The 25,445-nt window shown below is 35.2% G+C and overlaps 1 protein-coding gene across 1 annotated transcript in view; it reads right to left on the bottom strand.

Moving 5' to 3' along the window:
- Positions 1-601: 601 nt before the first annotated feature.
- Positions 602-25,445, bottom strand: part of MRPS9 (mitochondrial ribosomal protein S9) — a 34,566-nt gene continuing 9,722 nt past the window's right edge. The window contains exons 3-11 of the mRNA XM_009326244.1: positions 19,915-19,977; positions 19,787-19,817; positions 17,370-17,449; positions 10,969-11,051; positions 8,186-8,261; positions 5,301-5,469; positions 3,243-3,351; positions 2,196-2,365; positions 602-802 (exon numbers count right to left, since the gene is read on the bottom strand). Coding sequence (XP_009324519.1) covers positions 711-802; positions 2,196-2,365; positions 3,243-3,351; positions 5,301-5,469; positions 8,186-8,261; positions 10,969-11,051; positions 17,370-17,449; positions 19,787-19,817; positions 19,915-19,977 — 873 coding nt within the window. The 3' untranslated portion in view covers positions 602-710. The remainder of the gene's footprint in view (positions 803-2,195; positions 2,366-3,242; positions 3,352-5,300; positions 5,470-8,185; positions 8,262-10,968; positions 11,052-17,369; positions 17,450-19,786; positions 19,818-19,914; positions 19,978-25,445) is intronic.

The raw sequence follows: 25,445 nt of genomic DNA, 5'->3' as shown, positions 1-25,445 counted from the left end.
GGGTGGAGAAGAGTATTCTAAAAGATTAGCTTCAGCCTAATGCCTCCAGCTCTCTCTGCATTTGGGGGAAGAATAGAAAAACTGACTCCTCCAGAGGGTGATTCAGAGCAAGTACCTAAATTTAGGTGCTCTGAATCACTCCCTACTTAACCTCTGGCGGCATCCTGGAAACGAGATTCCATAGGCAAAGGTTATCCTCTGTGACTGTTCCTCTCTCAACATCCCCTCAACTCTCAGAACCATTCTCGCTAGTCTCTTGACTCCACCACAGTTTAGGTGGGAAGTTGTCACTTATCCTCCAATACCTGTGAGGCAGAAAGGGAGGCATGTCAAAGTTGTCCAAATACCTGTTTAGGAGCTGCCTAATTCCAGAATTTAGACAGTCAAGTCACTTAACAAACAGACTGATTTCTAAAAGTTATAATGCACCAACAGTTTCATAAATCGTTATTGACTTCAGTGGAGCTAAGATGCAAAGCTGGCACTCAAGCTACTATTTCAGATTTAGCGTTCTGACGAATCACACCACAATTTTCCACAATTTTAAATAAAATTAAAGAAAGTTGTTTGTTGCTTTTTAAACACAGAAAACATAGTAGTTATAGTGGAAAAGTCTTTATTACTAAATATATTTATACAATAGTTTTAAATCATAATTCAGTATGTTTTGAAATTCTGGTAGCATTCTGTTGTTCTTTAAATACTCAGACTTAACGCTTTTTCCAGGTGAATTTCCGTCTGGCTCCCTCTTGACCAGGCTTTTTTCGTTCCTTCACACGTGGGTCAAATGTTAGTAGTCCAGCTACAAAACACAGAAAAGCACCCATTTGTTTACTGTTATTAGTTAATATTACAGATATACTACATGTGGGGCGTTCAAAGCAGCCAGTAACTTTGCATATGAATTGTAACATCTAGAAGGGTTCAGTATAAAACACACTGAAAGGAATTTCATCAGATCCTCTAAAATTTTAACTCTTCTTTAGTAACTGAACTTTCTTCATGTTTTACTTTACGAACCACTAAAAAAATCCCACATTGTTTTGCACCTATATTGCTTAAGCCTTTAGAGCAATGGCCTCCAAACCTTTTTTGATTGTGCACTCCTATCAGTAAAATATTTTTGAGCATGTACCCCCAATATATGTGTATTTATTCATTTATAAATTATATACACTACTGAAATTCTAAGATTTTCTTCCTGCACCCCAGTGGATTATCTTGCACAACACCAGGGTGCACACACCCCACTTTGGAGACCACTGCTTTAAAGTACACCTAGTGTTTCCAAAGTATATTTGGCAACGTCCAAAACATGTTCAGAATTATGCTGATCTCATTACAAGATACCCAACTCATTACAGCGTCAGTTTACGGGGTTATTCCTAGCAAGTTATACTTGTCAGTACTGAAAAACCATAATCAAAGAAACTTGTTGCAAAGATACTAGCATGAAGACAGCTTTACTGCCATGGATGGCAATAGAGTGAAAAAATCACAGCTGTTGTGCCAGCAATACACACGGGTATTCTCCCTACTAGTCCAGAAAGAACATAGTTAAAAGCTCACTGTTGATAATTCTGTATTTGCTTAAACAGTATGGCATCTAATCACTGAGAAGCATCAAATACTGCAGTTACCCAAATAAGTTCTGTCTTACCTAGGTAACTTGTAAACTCTATGTAAAGCAAGAGAGGAAAGAAGCTCCTTCAGTCTGGCTAGTTGCATGTAGTATGTTTGTGCTCATTACTATCCCTTCAAAGCTAACCTTCCAGTGTTTAAGTTTGAGAATGAAACTTTTTTAAAAACGAACAAGATGTGACTAACCAAGTAAAACAAAACAAAACAAAATCTTAGTACCTTACAGCTCACTAATGCCTGATCCAGATTTATTTGTTAGTGAATATACGTTTTGTGATTCTATGTTGAGGCAATATAAGCTGGTTAACAGACCTAAGAGAGGTCATGAACAGATGGAAAAATGCTCAAGAAGTCATTCAAAATGTCCACAAAGGACGCTAGGAAACAAGTGAAAACAATTTATAAATAAATGCAGCTCCCTTTCATACAATATACAAGGTTTCACTGGGATTATTTACTCAAATTTGCACTATCTGATCCTTAATGATCTTTGTATTAATTCCGTTAATTACCAGAAACACATTAAGAAACGTTGAAATCATTTCAATTCTTACCTTGCCTCATGAATTCCACCTCCTTTTCTGTCACAAAACTCCTTAAGGCTTTTGCAGACGCTAAACGTATTGCTCCAGCCTGGGCAGATCTTCCTCCACCAGAGACTGTGCAAACCATATCATGTTTTCCAACTCTGTCCAGAAACTGGAAAGGGAACAACAACTGTTCTCTAAAAATAAAAAATAATAATCATCATAATAAAAATTAAATACATACATGTATATAGTTACATGCTATGTACATTTCTTATCATAGCATATACAAAATCACAGTTAACTTTCAGGCAGAGATCCAGAAAGGCATTCATCTCTCTAATTTCCTAGTGATACCAACTAAATAAATGGGAAATTAGCAGCTAGGAGCATATTCAAACTGCCAATGGTAAGTATTTTAAGTTCAGTTTTACAATTACTTTTGTTTCACTGATTATCTATAGATGCCAAGATCCGTCAGCTCTGGATATTCAAACTGAGCAATCTCTCATTCTATTCTTGAGCTCAGAAACCATAATATAAAATAAAGAATCACATAAGGGATAGAAACCTTCCTATGTCAGCCTTATGAGAAGTCTTCTCTGTATCAGACTGTGCACATCCTCCAAAATCTGAAGCTTTACATGAAGTGTCTCACCTTGTTTGCTTCCACTATGTTACTGTATGCCAGAGTAATGACACATGCATACAATTTGCAAATCTCTCAGGAAACACTTACAGACACTGTTTGTTTATTTTTAAAATAAACTGCAAGCCCTTTCTAAGTGGACCAAAATTTGAACTATCCAAATAGTCTGTGCTCTTAGTTTTTGCATCCCTTCAGAAAGGGAGAGACAAGAAAGAGAGCAAGGCTTACCTATCAGTTCTTATACTACTGACTCCTGAAAACTAGGGGGGAAAGCAAGACCAATTTTCATAAAACAGACAGTTGTACAGAAACAAGAACATAGCATCAACTCTGCGGAACACAGCACCAAAATATAATTGCACGGCATGACTTTCAGTGGAATAATTTAAGTGCAGTAAGAATACAGCATTTCATAGTGCTCTCACCTGTCCTGCAGCACTGGGAAGTAATGCAAAACATCTATTCCGTTCACTGTAATTTTTCCAGTGCCATTGTCATAAACTACTGCAGTAGCTCTTGCAGTTTTTCTTGTACCTTAAAGGAATTTAAACCAACCTGTTATGAGCCTTCAATATTCTACAGAACTTCAAGTGCCCAAGAATCCAAAACATAGCCCCATACTAGCTACTATGAAGAAAATTAACTCTATCCCAGACAAAACCAGCACACGATGTCACAGCATATGAAAATAAAGTTTGTTGAACACCTACGTTCACCCTAAGTACAATTTCTAGTAATATTAAAATACTTGATAAAATCATACAAAGGTACAGAAGTTTAAGAATATTCACATGGAAAAGGTTAACACTTTAATTATACTGATATAAGCAATGCCTATGCATCATTTAGCATAGTTTCCTCAGAAATTACTACTTCAAGTTAGTTCTCTCTAAGTGCGTTAGCTTCAAGTTAAACCATGACAAACTCTCTGTGCTAAAGCCTAAGACCAATCTTCTGTAGCACAAAGGAAGCAATCGTTCTGATAAAGGAATTATGAAACAAGTTAGACATTTTTTCTTAATTTAGGGGGGTGATGAGGCACAAACAAGACTGGTTTTGAACTTACAAAATCTGATGGCTTTTCTTAAATAACATGGGTTGCATGTTTATCAAACTTCAAATAACTACTGTTCTGAAGACACTACTGAAAACAAATGTGGATTAAATCCCAGTTTGGCACTCTCACATCTCCTTGTTGTCGCATCATCTTGAAGCCAACCCAGCTAGAACAAAGCTCTCTAGCCATTTTGCCCCTCAAATTCTCTGTGACCCTTGTTCTTATTATCATCTGTTGCCTGCTGCTGAAGAATACACATCATCTCTGACTAAGATTCCTCTTAAATGTACAGCAGATATAAAGTGTGTGTGTGTGCATATGCTTTGTCCTGAAAGTCAGACTTTCCTATCCACGTTGTTGCTACATTATTTTTTTCTAGGCAATCACTCACATCACATATCATACCATTCCTTCCGCTATGTGTCCCTCCACTGAAAATGTAAGCAGCCTGTGTTTAGAACATAGAGAGACCTTCATGGGTTTTCTCTAACATCCCCTCTGTCTCAGTACCAATGACTGATTCCCGTCTCTGTTCCATAATGCTAGCTGTGGTTTGTCCACTTGTTTAAAAAATTTAGGAATTCCCTCTTTGCATTTTCCTAGGCTGTTTGTAAATATCAAAACACCTTGCTATTTACTCTGCATCTTTGAAATTCTCCTTTGCTGGACTGCCTGCAAAAGTCATGATAAAGGTTACTTAGCGGTCTAAGCATGCCACTTCTATACTAAGCAACACCACCATTACATGTATGGAATTCTCCATATGTTTGTGCTCCCCCAGTCCTTCACCCTTTATGTTCAACAGTCAACTTTTTAGCAGGTGGCAAACCTTTTAGCAGGGCCTGTAGCAACAGGACAAGGGGCAATGGTTTTAAACTAAAGGAGGGTAGCTTCAGACTAGATATAAGGAAGAAATTTTTTACGCTGAGGGTGGTGAAACACTGGCACAGGTTGCCCAGAGAGGTGGTGGATGCCCCACCCCTGGAAACATTCAAGGTCAGGCTGGACGGGGCTCTGAGCAACCTGATCTAGTTGAAGATGTCCCTGCCCACGGCAGGGGGGTTGGACTAGATGACCTTTATAGGTCCCTTCCAACCCAAACTATTCTATGATTCTAACTCTTGCCAGCAATGAAAGTCCTTTTGTATCCTACAACATGTAGCAGAACAGGGTCCTCTCTACAGAGGTACTACTGTATAGAAATACAGATAAAAACTAACAGTTGATAGAGTCTGCACCAGAAACTTCCACTTTGTTATCAGACCATGTCGTAACTTAGTATGCCATAACATGATTAACAATTATACATGCAATAAGCATATAAAATGAAGTAGTGACACATTCAGCAGTGTTGTACATACTATAAAGAAAGTAGTGTGAAAAGGAAAGAATTCTGCATCGTTACCAACCAACTTGAAATTATTACCTTCACCGGTGCTGAAGGCCACTCCTCGCTCATCATACTTCAAGGGCTCAATAACTACCTTTTGTAACTGCACAGGAACTTCTTTGGAAAACTTTTGTATATACTTCTCCTCAATGTCACCACAAGGCAACATCATCAATTTTTGTAAGAGTTGAATAAATCTTGAATACTGTAGACAACAAGACTTCATTAAAAGATGCAAGTGTAATTGCATTTGTTAAAACTTTCTATTTTTATATAATTGATCTTTCTTACTTCACTTTTATTGATGATTTCTGACAAGATGACACTTTTGCACCTACATGCTGATTTAAGAACAGCAAGCAGATGCATCATTTTCTGTGTGACTAAAGATACCTAGTTCTTTCTTCAGGCAACAATGAAACTTTAATTCAAAGTATAACCAACCCCTTTGTAATACAGGATTACTGTATTAGAATGAAGTTCATCTCACTTTTAAAAAGAAAACATTGAGGGGGGTCTTCATTCTTTTACTATTGTTTTATTAAAATGGCAAAAGGAAACGATTTTCACCTCATTTTCAGTAAGTCAGCACGTTCATTGACTTGGAAATAATTTTATTTCACTAAACTGAACCTCTTAAATGATTATATTTCATAATATATACAGGAAATACCTATCTACCTATCTTTGGCTGTTCAAGCTGAGTTACTTTAATGTTTATGATTTCCTTTAAAACCGAACAATCAAGCTATTTAAAAATTCAAGAGATACTTGACTTAAAGGGCAACCTCTTGAAATAAATTATCCTTTGCTACTGTGTGGTTCCCCTTCCCCCTTACACCCCACTCCAAAGTTCTTCAACATGTGATTAAAGAGTAAACACCACTCTGTTAACCCATTTGTGCTAAAAGCTGGGATGTCCTGTTATGAAGTGTTACTGGCAGGAGCACTAGACAGCTGGTCACGGGATATAAAGGTATGCTATTATCTAAAATGGGTTTTTCATATAGATGATATAACCTTATTTTGAAGTTTTCTTTCCTTACAAGCTGTTATTAGAAGTACTTTTTCTTCTCTCTGTTACCAGAGTCTTCTGCACAAAATTTAATACTTTTCTTGTAACCTAGCAATAGCCCCTGGAACTCTGACATCACTTAGAAAGCTACTTCTGTCTAATGATATGACACAGATGTGTGGTAAAGCCTTTGAAGAGCAGATACATAAGAATACAAAAATTTAAAAATTATAGAGGTTATAGATGAAGAAAGCTTCCAACAGTTTTCACTTGCAGAGTGCAAAGGGAAAAAAATATCAATAACTGATTTTGTTTAATAACGCACACACCACAGAAAATTTTGTTGCAATGGCAAAATATAAGAATTTGAGCAGGTAAGACTGGTAGCTCATACAGAGACTTTTCAAATACATTTAAACAATGTTTGTTCCTATAGGCTGAGGCTTTGTGGCTTTATATGCAAGAGGCCAGTATGCAAAAGGTTTTGGGGTTTGGTGGTTTTTTTTTTTTTGGTTTGGGTTTTTTTTTTTTTTTTAGTTTACTGCAGTCTACTTTTACAGATGTAGAGTGTACAAAAACCAAGCAGTGAAGAACACCCAACTGTTTGGTTTTACAACTAAACCCGTTTCTGGCACTCTGAGAGGAAAAACAGCCATTCCAAATGGAAGAGCTACTGAAAACACTGAAGTCATAACTTCTACTGCGAGCAAGATAGAGGAAGTCTACTGCGTATACCAGGATGGAGAATTTACAACAGCGATTTCTAACATGCTTACGGACCACAATCTGCCCGAGACCTTTTCACATCACCCATAGACAAGGAAGCCATCACATCTTACTGTTCTGGATGACAAGTAAGCAAAGGGCATGTTTGCTGCTGCTATGCTATTTTTGCAATGATGCTGTCCACAGGACAGAAGAAATTGAAGAACACTGTTTCTAGGTGAGAAAATATTTGGGCTGCTCAGACAAATAGTGTTATATTCTCTGGTACTATCATATTCAAGCTTAAACTTCCAAAAGAAAACTGAAGCTGGCCACATACACTGAACCTGCTGTTACAAAATCTAATGCTATTTAGGGGACTGTAGGAAAAAGCTCTGAGTGAGAAAAAAGTGGACGACTATCAGCATGAATAATCTTATTCCCAGAGATACATATAAAGAAGGACTCCAAATCTAGACAGTAACACAGTTTGCAGATACTGGGGAAACTGCAAAATCCTCCTCTCTCCCACCATATTCCTATCAAGGAGAATATAATAAGAGATATCTGTATCAGACCACAGATCTATGTAGCTTTGTATCTTGTTTCTGATATTTGATTCTGTAGCCAATCACTAAGAAAAGGGACTCCTTATTTCTGATCAGCCTTCTCTGATTTCTCTATCATTATCATGTCCTTAAGATTAAATAATCAGAAACTCTGTGCAGGTTTACCATTACACAAATCCGTCATGTTTCCCATCTTGAACATTTACCCTTTTCTACAGCAAGCAGAGTTTCTAGCCCTATCCATTTTTCATCTGTAACTAGAATAAATGACTATTTATTTCTATTATAAAGTGTTACTACACTCCATTGCTGACTACATCATTAGATGACAAGGAACAAGCACTCTAGGCCTCACAACGTTACCAGAAGAAAAACTAAACTACATTAGTAACAATGGAACACCCTTAATAGTTCTGTACTGTGCTAGATAAAAAAACGCGACACAGGTCACTTTTCAAGACAACATGAATGTGACAATGCTGTGAGCATGCATAGACTTTATGAGAAGGAACAACATTCTTTTTCAAGAACACCTGCTTCTACATAGTACCTTTTCAGTATCCAAAAATGCACCCAGAGTCCGTATTTTTAAGACACAAGCCTCCTTAAGATTAGAAAGATTAATTACTTACTTCATCATCTGACAGTTTTTCTAACAACATTTCTTCCAATTCAATCTTAGTCAGCCATCTGCTGCCAGCCAGGTTTCTGTTTAAAATATCACATATATTCTCCCTTTAATTAACCATGCAATTAGAGTTACATCACAAAGGACCACACATACAGTCAGTCTTTGTTCAGAAATACATTTTCATTATAATTTCCATTACAAATGAATACAGATCACATTCCTATAGTAAACATGAGAAGGCCTACATTGATTTTAAAAAATCTGTCTTTTGAAAGGGATGGCGACTTCACGTTTTGAATTAACCACGTGAAAACTATGAGTATCAGTTATGCATTATTCATATTATTGAAGTCCGAGATTGAACTAGAGTAATATCATAATAGTAAGCAATCTTCTCCACAACTTAGGACTTAGTTTTAAAAGCCTGCTGCTAAGAAAAATTTGGTTTACAAGCAGCAAAGAACAAAATCAAAGGCAGAACGTTAAAATCAAATTCTAAAGTAACAGAATTTTGCCTCTGGTCTTTACTCTTCTGATCAATACAAAAAAACTAGCAGTAAGCATAGTCAAAGTACTAATGCAGCAATGACAAGCTGTATTCTATCTACTGCGTAATCTTGACCTGCTCAGCACAGAAACTGCACTGATGATAGTAAAAGGAGAAATTTCTAAGAAAACAGCCTCATACGGAGATGCTAACACAAAGAAAAACCAATGCTTGAAATAAATCTTTGTGAAATATTTATGATACGAAGTGACCAACTAAACAGAATGCCACCATAAATATACAAGCCAACATTACCAGGTAACTTTAAGGCAAAGCTGTAACTAGTTTCTTACCTCTTCAGGTTTTTCAGAAACAATCTTAATGAATGTTTTCAGCAGCATTAAGGGAGCTGTGATTCAGAAAAGCACTCCTTCTGAAGGTGATTTTAAGTAGTACTTCTTCTTAAGTATGTATTTTAATGCTTTTCTGAGTCAGGGCATGAGAAACGTTTATTTAGAAACAACGCTGGTTTTAACAATAATTTTAAAAAGTTTCCAATCCTGACAGACTCAAGTATATACCTACATTTACATATTGCTACTCCCAGTGAAATCAATGAAATATTTTACATGTGAAAAGCTATAAACTTAAAAGTAGTTCAAGATCAGGTCCTAACCCTACAGTTAATATTACAGAATGCATCCACAATAGATTATTTTCTGGGGAAAAGAAAAAAAAACCCCCAGCCCTTCCCACCCACCTTCTACCTACACTTCGGAGATAAATTATCCAGGCTAATCTCAGAGGAAGCACCATATCCAGTGTGGAAAATAAGTCTCAAAAATCCTTTCAATTCTCTGAGCTTTTACAAACCTAACAGGGAAAAAACCTTTCAACTCTGACTAGCTTTAGGTCATTTTTCACATCAGTAAATCCACTGGCTGAGCTCTGTAAGGAGTCAGGTTATTTTTCAGCAGCGTACACCAAGAAACTAAATTCATTTGTTCCCTTGTCTGCTCAGAAGCTAACATGAATCTATGATAAAACATTCTGTGGGTCATAGGACACTATTTATATCATGAAGAAACATGAACTTCTGTTATTTAAGAAATTGAAATAATCTCAGCAAATTAATCCTTTCTCTTCCTAACATAAATAACAAATGGCTGAAATTAAGAAATGACAAACCAACATGATGTGCAACTGGAACAGCACATAAATCTGGCTAGAAAATACACAGCAAGAACAAAGATAAAAACAACTTGGACAGTGAAAAAGTAACTATACAGAAAAGCAGTAAATGCCAAAATCAAAACTTCCTAGCTGCATCCATTTCTTTTAAAGACTTGCTTAATTTAATATTCTAATATATCATAAAACCCTTGCAAAAAAAATCTCAAAATAGAAAATCAAGAATACAGCCTAAGAGAAGTAAATGGTTCTTAAAGCATATACCCATTTCAAAGACAATCCTGACTGTATGCACTAAGAAACTAACAACTGTAGCATCTTCCATAGCTTCTTCTGTATCTTTTCTGTCCAGTGGCTAACCACCTGAAGAGCTTGCTGGGCATACCAGAGAAGTTAAAGAGGAAAAAGAAGAGAAACTAAATACAATTACTAATAATGGTGATATTTAAACAAATCCAACCAAATAAACTTTTCTAAAATTACTATAGTTGTTGATGATTTAGCTGTTCAAAGCCATTAGAAGAAAAACAGTGAAATTAAGTATTTTGATACTCTTCAAGTTAAATATTGGTAAGTAAAAATATTCAAGAACTGTAATTAACGAAAGACTATTAAAGAGCTCAGCTTTAGGCCTTAGGATTTTTCCAACAGATAAGCAATTTACTTGGTATTTTTAAAAGCCTTGTTTTCTTATAAAGAGTTTACCCCCTTTTTCAAAAACCTTTAATAAAGAAGTAATTAGAAAACTTCATATACAGAAACACAGAATCCTGGATATTCTCTACTTATTTTCAAATCACACTTCAGAACTTTTATATAGGAGGGAATATTGAAAAGAGCAGGAAGAGATTAAAGAGCAAGAGAAATAGGTGGGGTTTCCCTATTTTAGCAGTGAGAAGTGAGCACTCCACAAGCGCATGCTACAGGTAAGGCTTTTCAACCTGAAACTACCATACAAATATTAGACAAGGAATAGGGAAAAAGTCTGAAAAGGTGTATGTGGAATAAGAGGCAGGTAGGGTGGGGAACTACAAGAAGTGCCAAAACAACATATTGAAGCATTTTAAGAAAACTAGTATCAATATTCATTCTAACTGGAAGCTTACCTTTTTTCCTTCTGAGGAAGGTGGTCTTGAGCTGTCAGTTGGTCTTGATATTTCTGAACATTCAGCAATTTTTCATATGTTTCCTAAAATGTACATGGAAAAAGTATTTAAATGCATTTATCCATTTAATATTTAAATTTTGTTATTTAAAACACGTGTTTATGTGGTTTTACTCTCCAAACACTGAAAATGCAGAGGTCAGAAAACAAGCAGAGCTCTGACAATTAAAAAAAATATATAGCAAGTTAAATCTAAACCAACAAACGTTTAGACAGTATATATAATATTTTCATATGCAGTTCAAAGTAATTAATTTTGAATTCTGCTATTTTTCTTCAACAGTGTTTGTTACCTTCTTACATATGCTTGTAAAAAAAAATCTCAACCACATACAGAAAAGCAACTACATTTTTATAATGGATGTAACTTCAAAACATATTGCACGATAATTTCATCAGTGCATCCATATTTTAGTTTGACTTCCTCAAAATACTGACAAGGTTTAAGATTGTAAATAATTTCATTTCATTAGATTTTTGTACATTTAGAGTGTCAGCTTTATTGGTAGCCTGTATCAGTCAGAACTCCCTCTTACCCAGGCACATCTATAGAGACACAAAATTGTACGTTTACCATAATCAGAATTTCTGTTCTTTCAGACATTACAGATATATTTACGTTGAATTTTCAGTATTTTTTTAAACAGTTTTCTCAAAATTCTTAACTATGCTGTTATTTTCAAACAATGCTGTGACAGTGATTTATCACTTCAGAAAAATGAAAGGAAAAAATATTCCAAAAAGTCACACTGAAAATATTACAGAAGAATCACTCTTTTAATAAAGTGTTTTCAGGGTTTTTTTCAGTTGAGAAACTTTTGGAGACTATTTGGTTCTAAAATGTAACATCTAATACTCTGAATTACAACAGTGATTCAAATCACAAGTTAAATAGGAGTATCTGGAGAAATAATTATAAATTATATTGAAACAAAACAGATTGTTGTACTACAACAAAGTACTTACATACCAAATAATTTACTTCCATTAACAAGTGAAAATACAAAGCTTATAATCACTTTCATATACCTTATTTATATAATGAGTTTTAGCAAATACTAGAGAGAAACTACAGTGTAAGAATTAGTGGGGACAAGGAACAATGGTTGGGTTTTTTTCTTTGCAATATTTACAAACACAGTAAAAGAAGAAATGTGAGACAGCTCTGTATTATCAGAAATTAACCAATGAAATACTAGTTCTTAACATAATACTGGGATTTGCAACAGGATGCAATGAAATTTCTGCAATAGCTTACATTTAAAAAAAAAAAAAACCAAAACAAAAAACCCTTGCTTAAACACCTACTGTTCAAGCTGATTTATCCACTAATACAAAAATACACCCGCACATATACTAAAAACATTTGTACTTAAAGTGTATGAACTAAGAACAGATTGTTATCTGAACTGCACTCAAAGCATTTAAATAGGGACAATTCACTAAAGTCCTTGATGCAGGTCATTGGTGACATTTTTAACAGCACAGTAGAACAAAAGTATTTTTGGAATAACTCCACAGTATAAAATCCTGAAGTACAGAATTGTCCACTTCTCTTTGAGACAGCGTAAGAACTCATATATTATAATAGTAGCATGCCTTTCAGAAATCCTTTATTTTTGATAGAGGTAACTGTATCAGATAGGAACTAGGAAAATTTTTAAACTTGAAAAAGTCTATTTATCTTCAAACACAGGAAACATCTTATAAAAGAGCACAACAAATCATATTTTCAAATATTTCCAAACCTCACAGATATATCTATAGATCTCTAAGATAACAAGATATGCTAGCGCTACTTTGGGCAAGATTCATGTCAGATCACTAATAATCTTAACAGCTCCATTCAGAGCTGACTATTAGGCTGCAAAAATTATTGACTATACATTAAAAGCACAGACATGGTTTGGGTTAGAGGGCACTAGGTGTGCCTGACACCAAGCAAGTTTTAGACATCTGTAGTTAGACGTGAAAAAGAATCAGTATGGAAGCTTCTACTCCGGACTGTAGAGGAAGAGAAGAGAAGGGGGAGGAGGGCTGCGGCTGCCCCTCAGCTATCTGGGGAGAGCTCAGTTGGAACAGGCTTAGAGATTCCCATGAGCTCCATGACTTTCTGCATTTGGAAGAAGTCAAACCAGGCATGAAGAAGATATTTTGGTGTTAGATGATCAGAAGAGGTGCCGGGTTACTAGGTCTTATAAATGTATAACGAGGTTTTTCACTTTAGTGCCAGCCTCTTGGCTTACCTTGTGCCTTCATGAGGCATATAGCGTCACCTTCCTACCTGGCAAAAGCAGTCTCCAGTCTACCTCCTCACAAATCGCCATCATCTTCACTACACTCTGGCATATACATTTATGTATTGGAACGGTCAGCAAAAAATACACGAACCAGGAGCTCAAGAAAAACACAACTGTTTCATAGTTCTTTAGAAAAGAGCAGGGGGAGGGAATCACAGTAGTTACCTTAAGCAATTCTGACTATAGTCAGTCTGTCCTCTAAAGAGCAACTGAAGTATTTTCAGGTAACATGACACAAGTTAGAGGAAGACTTAAGGCTTTTGTCATTGTATTCAGAAACTGCTGATAAACACGGCAAATAAAATGAGATATGGGTTGCCACCCACTAGTTTTTAGCCGCAGAAATGCATTGTTACAATGACAAAGAAAGCTTGACAACAGCTGGAACAGTTAAGATTTTCTTGAAGACCCTCCCTAGGTATTCCCAAAGAACACCAATACTCCACAGCCTGTTTAAGATCCCAGAACATGCACTTCTAAGTATTAAAATGACCTCTTTAAACTGTTCTGGTTAAATTACACTAATCATGTCCATTCATACAGAGAACCCTTTACACAGGAGAAAAGTCGAACGACATTAAAAATTAGTATTTTGAAATACTTCCAAGTGTAAGAGAAATGCTAAATATAATTTCCTGCATATTTCTGGCAAAGAAAGTGGACTTGCATCTCTTATGAAATAAAATTTTGGTCTGAAGTATTAAAAAAAATTTAATGCATGTATTTAATCTCTGTATAGAGATGAAGTCAACAGACTAAGAGAACCACTCACATGTGAAGAAAAGTATGTGGATGAGCCTTTGCAAAATCAGGAATCACATGTAATGCCCAATAATTTATCTGACAAATCTTCACTCCCCAACAGCTAAGGAAAGCTTCTGAAGACACACTTGCTTTTTCAAAGCTGGCAGGTGAAGATTTTACTAATCACTTCAGGATTCAATAGTCCAATTCATGAATGTACACATCTGTGTGTCTTGTAAACTCAGCTATTACACAATCAAAATAGCTGATTCTACAAGATTGGCTACATACTGAAACGCTTCCGTTTCTAATAGAGATCAAATTTCAGATCTCTACAAGGATGCTCTCTTTTAAAATAAAAAAATAATATTCTTATTTTACCCTGCATAAAAAAATTAGGGAAGAAATTAGCAAATGGAACCCTAAAAGGAGAGATTTAATGGGGAAAAAATTTTAACATTTTGGTTAAAATATGCTGCAGAGCCCACATTTTACATCACAGTTTGCATTTTTCTTTGCTTCTTATGTGGTTTTGGCTTCAGCATATACTTTGGGGTTTTTTAGGTTTTGGTTGGGGTTTTTTTAAGAGCTAAAATGCTCTATTGTTAGAGCATTTACCTCTGATCTACAACCTCTGATACTTCTAAAAAAGAAGCACAATTACGTAAAATTACTATTTTGCTAGGCAGAACTGTATGAAGAGACCATTTCGTCTTGTTCTGCACATTACAAAAAAATAAAAACTTTTAAGTTAAATGATGATCAAATATACTATCAAACATTTGTGGAGTGGTGTTTCATGCAATAAACATTCTTTTGTGTATCAGAAGAAAAATAAATTGTCTCTACAGCTAAACTTTATTCAACAGGCAGAACAAAGACAACAATGGAGTATAAAGCAAATATCCTTTATGAAAGTTCATTTAATATTCAAGACATAACAACATATATATATTGGCGGTTACAATACATGTGAATATACACAGTTTATTTTTATTAAGTGGATAATATTATTTATTAGCATTAACTGAACAAATAATGCTGTGACCAGTTACATTACCAGCAAATAATAAAATTCAAGTTCCACATAAGTCTATGTAGTAATTAACGGCACACAGTTTTAAGCTAAAAATTATGTTTATCCGATTTATTAGACTTAATAATGTAGCAATTTAAAGGACATCCTCAAATGGGATTGATTACTTACACTAGACTGTATTAACATACAACCCTTTTTTTTCTAGCCAAATTAATTAGCTTTGAGACTTAAAAATACATTTTCTTAAATACACATTAGTCTAATAAGAGGTTAAAACAATGTTGGGAATTTCATGCAGATTTCGGGTTTCACTTGGCTGACTAAAAAAAAACCTGGTTAAACCTCGCTTAACGGATTTAGGTTTATAGAAGCCTACTTAATGAAAATATTCAGAAACAGTCAAACACTCAGGTATCCTATACTAATGAAAAATGCATTTGTCAAACCGATTTGTTGGAAGGTGGTTGCCACACTGTTAGAAACAGGATGCGCACTATTCTTTTAGGATTTCCAAGGCAAGCTTGCATACTCCTTCTAACTGCTAGGAAGAGCTAAAAATAAACTTGTGCTCCTTGTAAAATTTGTAATTTCTTCATTATGATGGAATGCAACAAAACATCTTGCCCTTGGGTTGCTCTGTTTCAGCCAAAACAAATGCAAATAGCTTGTCAGATGACAGCTGTTTGATAAGGCTCCTCTACAAGACCTGCATGCTTTACTTTTTTCCGTGAAACTTGGGATGAAAGGCAGAAGGCAGGAAGAGAATTAATGTAGCATACAGTCTAAAGGCAATGCTACAACCGTGATTAAGTAGAAAAGTTAAAAGGCACAGATTTTCCACAGCCTCGCTGTGTGCAACCCATCCGTGTAACAAGTTGACAGGCCTAGCGCGTCAGCTCCATCATCCTCTCCGACAGCTAAAACGCAGCATTGCATCCCTTTTCAGAGAAAATTTGCGTCTGCACCATGAAGCGTTGTACATTATTTCTTAGCACTGCAGGGGGCTCAAGTCCATATGGAACCTTCACAAATATTACCACAGATCAAACCAGCGGCGTTTCGAGGCAGATTTGACATACCTATTTAAATGAACAGCAGGGGTCCTCGGGCTGCCTCCGGCTGTGCAGGAGAAAACCTCTGTGGAAAGCCTATGCTGCAGCTCCATTACTCAGCAAAGACACACTCTACATTTATCATTCATTTCATTTCTGCCAGGGCAAGAAGCTCATTTGCCCAAGGTCAACAACAAAAAAAAAGAGGGGGGGGTTACTCTCCCAAAGAAATAAATGTACCTGACAAGTGGGGATTTTGTCCTTTGGGTACGCAGAACGCAAGTATATATCAGATAATTCTAATAAAAACACTACACTCAGTAAAGCTGTGCACTGAATTTGATAACATAAAATGTATTTTTTTGACAACAAACTAACCACAGAACTAACTTTTAAAGACAGCTAATGAGGAAACAAAGTCTGACATGATTGTCCAATTAAATATTTCTGCATACATTATTAATGCTTTTGTCTTCTATAAGTACATGTAAGAAACATGCCCATCTTTCTATAAACTCTTCTAAAGAGGTAGATAATGTTTGTGCCATTGATGGTCATAGATATGAAATGTTTATTCATAATCCATGTTAAGACACAGCGTCTAGTGATGTTCTATTAGATACAGCTTTTTTCATAAAGGTAAACAGATGCAGATCCTTTACTCCTGGAACCATACTAATCAGAAAAAGCCTTAAGTTTGCATGAATGGAACAGTCTTAGAAAAATCAATTCAGCAGTTTAAATGCAAATTTTCTTCACACTAAATGTCAGCACAAATAAAATAACATTTCCTATAGCTTTGCCCTTCAAGGAGGGGGGGGGGGAAATTATTCTACAATGAATTTTCCTAGAACTAGCCATTTTTGTTCTATATGCACTCTCCACTACTAACCTTATGCTACTAATCAGAAACAGCCTACAAGAAACCGTTCAGACTATACAAACCCAGTCCCTAGCCAAAACTGTAAAGTAAACCAAAAATTAAAGCAAGAACTATCATGTAGTCTGTTCTCTTAAATGTGATGTAAAAATGCCCCAATAATGGATATTGTGACATGAAAATATACATTGCATTTAGCTTCAGTGGTGATATCAAGGCCTACCATGAAAACACAAGTAAACTCAGGAGCTCCTGATACAAATCTCTACAACAACATGTACTTGACTGGGAGCTAACATTATGTATTACAGATTATAACATACTTACATGCATTAATGAATAATATGACTGCTTGCCAGTATAAAAGAGAAAGTGAAATGGTCGGCCATCTTCTCCCCACTGGATTTCTAATAAAAATCAAGATTAGACAAGAAAGCAATATACTCTCACTAAGAAAAAACCCTTGTATTTAATTGCAGTTATAAACCTCTTTCATAATAGTGATTACCTTTTTAAATATCAGAGAACAAAGACATTTTACGGGTATATTCAACCTGTCTGGTAATCGAATGAATTAGACTGCCTTGTTAAAAACCAATCTCCATCTGCAATTATAACCAAATATTTAATATAATATTTCTAAATATCGTTTAACATGAGGGAATCCCTCATGTACATCTTAAATAAACTCTCAAAGACTGTGGTTGGTATTACAGATAGAAGTATCCATTTTAGAATAGGAAGAAGTACAAATTAAGAGACAAGTGAAATCTACATAATGATTGTGAAAGGTGAAAGATTAACAGCTCTTGAAAACAGTGCTTTATACCCAGAGCAAATTTTTTATTCGTATAATATGTCTAAACTAAGTATTCATACAACTATCTTTCGCGGGTTAACACAACTGTATTCAGAACTTGGGTGATTTTAGGACTTGTTCATGTTGATATGTTTGGGATATTTAAATACAAAGACCTATGCTATAGTCTACAGAATTAGTTCAGCAAGAAAACACATGTTCGTATCATTCAGCATATCCAGATTATTTTATTCATAAAAAATGTTATTAAAGGGCAAATCAAATTTCAACTTCAGAAAAAAAAAACCAAACATAAATGTAACATGACAAGGATCTTTTCCAAATTAAGAAAAGTGACAAAAATAAAAACCTGAGAGCTTTTTACAAATTGAACTGTAGAGAAACTCCCAGACATTTTCCCCAGCGAAGTTCAAATGAAGCTATCTATAAGCTATAGACAAAGATAAGACTCCCAAGAACCTGTCTGATAAGCGCGGTATGTACTGCACTACAATGTTAAGACATAATACAGCAGAAGTTGAATGGAAAGATGCAAAACATACTAGAACAGAAGGAATACAGAGGGCTTTTACCTACACATACTACTAGTGGAATGTGTGAATTTCCATGTATGCAGCTGTGAAAGCATGTTTTGTTGAAATTACTGTTCAGGGAACATTCTGAAGTATAAATTCACGGTTTTGTACTTCAAAGTTATCGAAGACATAATGCATAGACAAGACAAAGCTGCCTTAAAAGGGATACTTATTGAAAGTGTTATTTTTAGATGTAAATACAGAGATATACATTTTTACTAATTAGTTCTTACACTCCTCAGGACACAACTAGCATTTCAAAGAATTCTTTAGTCCTGAAAGCATATAGAATAGTAGCTTAGTTCTACAATAAAACAGCCCTTGGATTTTAAAATTGCATAATGATTAACTCTCTCTTACCCTTTCACATTCTACTTTTTACTTCACAATACCGTGTAGTTAGAAAATAATGCATGATAGCATTTGAAAGCTCAAATTCCAAAATTTCAGATAATTTAGACCGCTTTCTAAAAGACACACAAAGTCCCAAAAACATCAAGTATAAAACATCAAGTATCAATTAACTCCAGGAACAGGAAAAGGAAGGAAGGAAGGAAAATTACAAGATTTGCTGATAATCAGGAGTGTCCATCTGGGACGTGATAGCTCAGCAAATGTAGAATTTCACACCCATGCTACCAGTTCATAACTAAATGTGAGTCAAAAGGGGACAACAGGTTTTGACATATCTTTTAAATATTCTACGTAAAATTAATTTGGCGATTTCAGTGAAGTTCTCACTGACCAACTGACCAACACACTGGCATATCACTGACAACTGGGACTTCATGCCGTGTCTCAGAAGCAAGAGCAAAACCAGCATGGACATAAGCACAGAGTTAGGACTTTCAGGTCAAAACTGAGACATGATTGGGAGAGTTTCCACTCTCCCTCTGCTCTCATCTGGCAATTTCAAAGCTGTAATTTCTAAGCTTTTAGAGCAATGAAGTTACCAGGAAAACTTTTGGTTTAAAATAGTATTAATGAATATTTTATGGCTGTGATAGACAGCTCTGACAAAAAGCTATTGAACTCAACAAAAGGTTTTCCCGTGACTTCAACGGATTCTGCACGTCATCCTACCTATTGTTTATTTTTAAACAATGAAAAACATTTATCTATAGTCAGTTAACAAGATGTCTGAAAAGACCACTGGTATTCCAGAATCCAGCAGTACTTTTAATCCTAAAAACCAGAATATCAGATCAGGCTTTTACTGCTCATGTCTTAGCAGTTTTTAGGAACGCAGGGAAAAAAGTAAATCTGTGTAAATAAGGAATTCTACATATGCAAAAATTCTAATAACTTAGAAATAATAATAAAAAAATAATGTATCCATGAACACTTACTCCTCTGCTCTGGAAAAATTTCAGTAGGATGCTGTAAATAAACAAACAAATATCAGCAAATGGGAAAAGTTACTTAAAATCTCAAGCTACAATTACTCAGAAATGCAAAAAAAAAAAAAAAATCCTACCTTCATCATGGGCCTGGCTTGTTTGTCAAATAAGCCAGAAGGAAAGAGATAGGCAATGGCTCTCTGAAAACAGAAAAAGAGAGATCATATATGTAATTTTTTCCACAAAAGCATCATTGAAAAATTTCTTAGGTACTTTCTTGTAGAGAAAAATAGCATAACTTTTGTACAGTAGGCAACCAAATCAGTAAGAAAGAGTGCCGTGTATGTGCTGTGCTGAAAAGAAAAGCAGATCATTTTCTCAGGAATCCTCAGGAAAAGTAAAACATCATTCTGAAGGCTGTACTCTACTATATCAGAATGAGTGAACTTTCTTCTGCAGAGTTTAGTTTTTATGGTATGCATTTATCATAACTTATCAGAACTACTCAAGTGCAAAGACCATCTTTATACACAGTGATTTTCCCATAAAATTTCAAATTCTGTGACTTCTAGAGGAAATCACAACATTAATTTATCTTTCTGAAAATATCGGTGCTTGTTAACAGTGCCTACTGACAGACCAAGCATGGAAATTTTATTTAAAGCAACTGGACAAAGCAAAGTTTTACATATTTAGAATCTCGGTTTCTACAGATGTAGTTTCCTCAAGTCTAAAAGCAATGTTTGTTGTGGCAGTAGAAGATATTTTACATAGCCTAAATAAGCATTTCATTGATCACTGCATTTGGAAACAACTGTGAATCACTACAATCTTTGCTGAACTTGAACTAATTGCTCAGAGAAGAAAGACTCTTAAATACCATCTTTCTTCTCCTTAGATACCTAAGGAGTAGGTATCTAAATTGCTGAAACAATTTAGAAAAACACATGACATTCATTACGCACTCATTGTTTACTACTGTTTTCACTAAGTACAAGGTACATCATTTGCTTTTACTTAACCAATATCTACCACTATTCATGTGATGTATAAACTTAGTATTATTTGCCTCCAACAAATAAAGTAGGTATACCAATATTCCAAATCATTCTGGCAAAATGTAAGGCAAAGCACCTTAAAAGGTTAAGCCCAATGACATGCATTTCTGTTCAACATCATCTTACCCTCCCCCTCTTCAATGTAACTAAAACATAATTTAATAAAGCAAAAATATGCATTTATAAGAGCTGTTTATTTACATTTGTTTTTAAAAACAAAACAGAAAAAGCTAGCCATCAAAAACCCCCAGATGTAGGGGTCTGGCAAGCGTAGCCAACTTCAGACAGTGGGTAGTAGTGCTTGAGACAGAAATCTTGTGTTCGTACAGTAACATGGACTACCCGAATAAACCCTTCTGGCAGTGGTCTCATTTATATTTCCATTAGACAGTACGGAAAAATAGAATTACAATAAAATCAGAGTTTAAGAAGAATGACTCTTTGTTGGTTAGGCTATCTGAGGGCTATTACTTGCTGATAATTTTTTCCATGGACATGGAGTGGTTTGTCAGTGCTTCAACCAATTTAATATGCATGGAGTGTAAAAAGACCTAACTCTATTACTTTCACTAATCCCCTGCTGGCATTCTGAACAGAAATTTTGAGAATTCTGAAGCAAACAAAAGGCTTAACTTGATTTTATGAAATGGTAATTTTGTTTCTCTTAGTGACTACTGTATTCCCATTTGTTAGTCAATGGGCATTTTATGCATACACACAGTAGGTGAACACCTATTTATGAACAAATGGGGATTAATTATGATGACAATAGAGAAATCTGCTGTGAGTCAAATGATGTTAAATAAACACCTTATATAATATATTAAAAGAATTTATTACAGGATACTGAGACTGACTGCGTGTGTACTTAAGATGTAGTCTTTGTACAAGCATTTCCAGAATCTCAGTCAAAACAGTTACTGTAACTATGACACCTTAATAAATGCCAAATATAACAATTTAACATTTATAATGAAGAGAGTGGCTGCCATCTGAGACCTTCTACTTCTAGAAAGTTTATTTTATATTGCTTGAGTGTATACTCATGTCTTTCACACTAAAGCATAAACAAACCCTGCATTAAGAAATCCTAACATCTACTTTCAGCTCTCCACACAACAACTAGCCAAAAAATAATAGTTCACTTTAAGTTCACTTCTTTGTTGCTCCAAAATGGAAAGAAAGAGTCTTCCTGCCTTCTCCCTTTTTATGGAAATGTAATGAAGGATGGGGTATTTGTCTTTACATCCCATTAGGAACTATCCTGGGATGCAACAGACTCCAGTTCAACTTTATTCAGAAGTTTCTTCTTAATTTTAAATAGCTGTGTCCTCAGACTGTACTTTTAGCAACTACATAGCAAGTCAGTCTGCCTCTCGGAAACTTCATTTATAGAAGCTGATTTTGTCTATGCGAATGTTTTGGTTTTGTAGAAAAGGGGTATTTTGGAAAAACTGTAATTCTCAACACCCATGTGTACTAGCAATAAAATAAGATAGTGGATCAACCTTAGGAATGACATCAGAATTAGTCTCTCCAAACTGCAGCTGGAGCACATAAATAACCATCAAATATTTTCCTGAAATCTTTTCACAATGTCTTCAGATTTGGAACACAGGCTTCCTTTCAGGAATCTCCATGTCTCAAGTCAAAATTCTGTAGAGAATTAACTGCACATTCTGCATTTTTCTGAACATACAAAAGCAAGTGAACATCCCTCTTAAAACTTTATAATCAAGGTTTAAATGCTAGCAGTAAAGTTCCCAGGAAACCTTTTAGATTTAACTGCAGTTTTCCATTCCAGGAGTGGTTTTCAGCTTAAGGGTCATGGCCCATATCCTTCTTCTAGTGCTTAATTTGACTTAAACTCTAGATGAGAAAGGAAATGTTGTGCTGAATATGACCATGAACTACTTTCTTCAGGCCATCATTTCAGCTATACAAGATTCATCCACCCCACTCTAGCCTCCACAGGTTCTGGGCTGCTATTTCACAATTCTATTTGTTAAATCACACTGTTGCCATTGTATTTGGAAATAAAACACAACTTTCTAAAAAAGAAACATCCACAATTATTTTCAGCAGAAACACGATTAAAAATCCTGGTACCTAGTAACACAATGGTGTTTCCAAAAATAATTACGTAAACTACTGGAAAAAGGTGGAATGGGTACAGCCTGCTTCTGCTATGAGTTACTAAAAAAAAAATTTAACCATTTCGTTTCAGGATTTGAAAGTGTTTGTTTTTAAACTCTACTGTTGATCCATACAGAAAAAAAAAATCCAGTAGTCACACCTTTAAAAACAGCAGATCATAATGAATACATGTTAGTAACAAGATGGTTTACATGAGACGTTTCTTAAACTGCACTGGTAAACTTAACATTCCTGTAACAAACTAAAAGGAAACCTGTTATATCATCACTTATTGAGGGACTGGATGATTCAATAGACTGCCCACAGGATCACAATGTCTTTCACTTTCAGCTGTAAGTCTGAATTCAAGCCAGCTGGAATAATAACAAGCTTCCATCCCTGGTTAAAAAAAAAAATCATATCTGGCAGTACTTCAAACATGCAAACCAATTCATTAAATAATCTGTCCAACAGTGCATGTGGCATGTTGTGCAAATTCAGTATACCTGCCACACCCTCATTTTCCCTCTTCATCGTGCGTGTTGCACATGCTGACTTCTGATCCTCCTTCCCTCCTATCTATCTACAAGCCAAGAAGTTTTGTTCACTCACTTTCTCAAACATCAGAGACAAACTCTGAATCAAACAAGTTCAGCTGGGCCAGTAAGGGTTACTTTTTTTTTTTTTAGTGTCTTGAGAAATTAAGAATTCAATACTTTAATTCAAACAGAGTTGACTGAGTCATACTGGGATAGGGAAAGGAGACTGAGACAGTTCAGTCCTTAAATAACCCGCCATGAGTAGGAGAGGTTTGGCAGGGCAAATTGATCTTGCTCAAGCATCTTCCCACACTTTTGTTGAATTTACAGCTCAAACACAAAACATTCCACTAATTTTCATTGCTCAAATCATGTGCAAAGATAGTCATCTAAGTAACATCCAGTGAGGAAAGGTATTTTGTAAAAAACAAGGAAAGAAGGAAAAAAAAAGAAAAAACCCTCCACCCTGGGGTTCCCTTGCAGCAGCATCCTTTTTGGCAGAGGGCTCAAGAATCCAGCTCATTCCTTTTCAAATATACACGAAACTTTACTCATCAAAACACTAAGGTGAGAAGTGACACTTTATGCCGTAACGTTTTAACGAAATGCCTGAGCAATAGCTGTTTCAGCTTCTTCTACTCCTCAACCTGATCACGAGAGCCACTTCCCTTCTTAAACCTTGCCTCTTGAATCACATTAGTTAGCCACAGTACTTCAGAATTTCTCAGACTGAGATGTTTGCTGGAACAGCTGTTTTTCCTTCTAACCACACTAGCAGTATTCTTCAGAAGTTTTCAGCATCCAAAATCCAGACTATTTGGGGTAGAACCAGGAATGAATGAAATAAAAATGGGATGTGAAACGTTAACTCTGAAATAGCTTTTTTATTTAACAAGACAGAAAAGGTAAACAAAAAAAAAATTAAATCGGTGACACACCTAAGTTTACCTTCTAAAACAAAATCCTCCTCTAACAACTAACTACTAAAATTTATTGAAACCACCCCAATCATTTGTCACTGTTTATCTAAAGCTGAATTCTAGCTTGGACAGAAAGAAATTTCAAGTTCACAGTGATATTTTAACCTCATCACTTGAAAAAAAAAAAACCACCAAACCAAAAAACCCAACCCACTAGCATTATGTGAAAAAATCACCTTCTTTTAATATGACATTATTTTTATACTAACTAATCATTTACAAAACAAAAATTAATGTCTTGTCCAGACCTTGCAGAGCAGAAAAAAACCCCAAAACCTATTGAAAGAAACAGTCATCGTTTCTATCTTCATTTCAATGTTTCAAAACACTGAACAGGATTAAAAAGAGTAAAAAAAAAATACAGCAGTCATCAGTTCACATGGACTTTGATGCAGAAGAAAATACTGATGCAGAGTTTGGCCCCACTGGAAAAAAAAGTCAAAAAAAGCTTTCTAGCTTCAACTATTTAAAAAACAATACAAAATCCAATATTTCTTGTAAGGACAATGCTGGACAACACACTCTTCTTGCAGACAACCAAGTTCAGAAATGCATTTTGTTCTGAATAACGTTTCTGACATTTCACATATGCCAATATCCACTCATCTCCAACTAAAATTTTAGCATTCCATTGCTAAAATTTGAATGTTTTTCAGAAATCAGATGTGCTGAGCCACTTTTAAAAGCGACTGAATACAAGCCATTTTTCATTGAAGAAGTCTTAATTCATTGAAAGAAACTATACCCTATGAGGAATGAAGTTTTTCCACATTTAACATTTTCATAGTTAACAACCTTACTGGTACTTTTGCAACAATATGTATGCTAGCGAAGATAAACATGTATTTTAGATTCAAATTATTCCATCTGCTGACAACAACCTATTAGGTCATAAGGCAGACAACAAGAGAAAATGAACATAGATCTCTAGCTTTTGAGTTTTACTAACTCATAT

The sequence above is a fragment of the Pygoscelis adeliae genome, unplaced genomic scaffold, assembly GCF_000699105.1.
Source record: "Pygoscelis adeliae isolate BGI_AS28 unplaced genomic scaffold, ASM69910v1 Scaffold156, whole genome shotgun sequence".
NCBI lineage: Eukaryota > Metazoa > Chordata > Aves > Sphenisciformes > Spheniscidae > Pygoscelis > Pygoscelis adeliae.
Note: the sequence above shows the minus strand (reverse complement) of the source record. Positions and strands in the feature narration are given on the sequence as shown.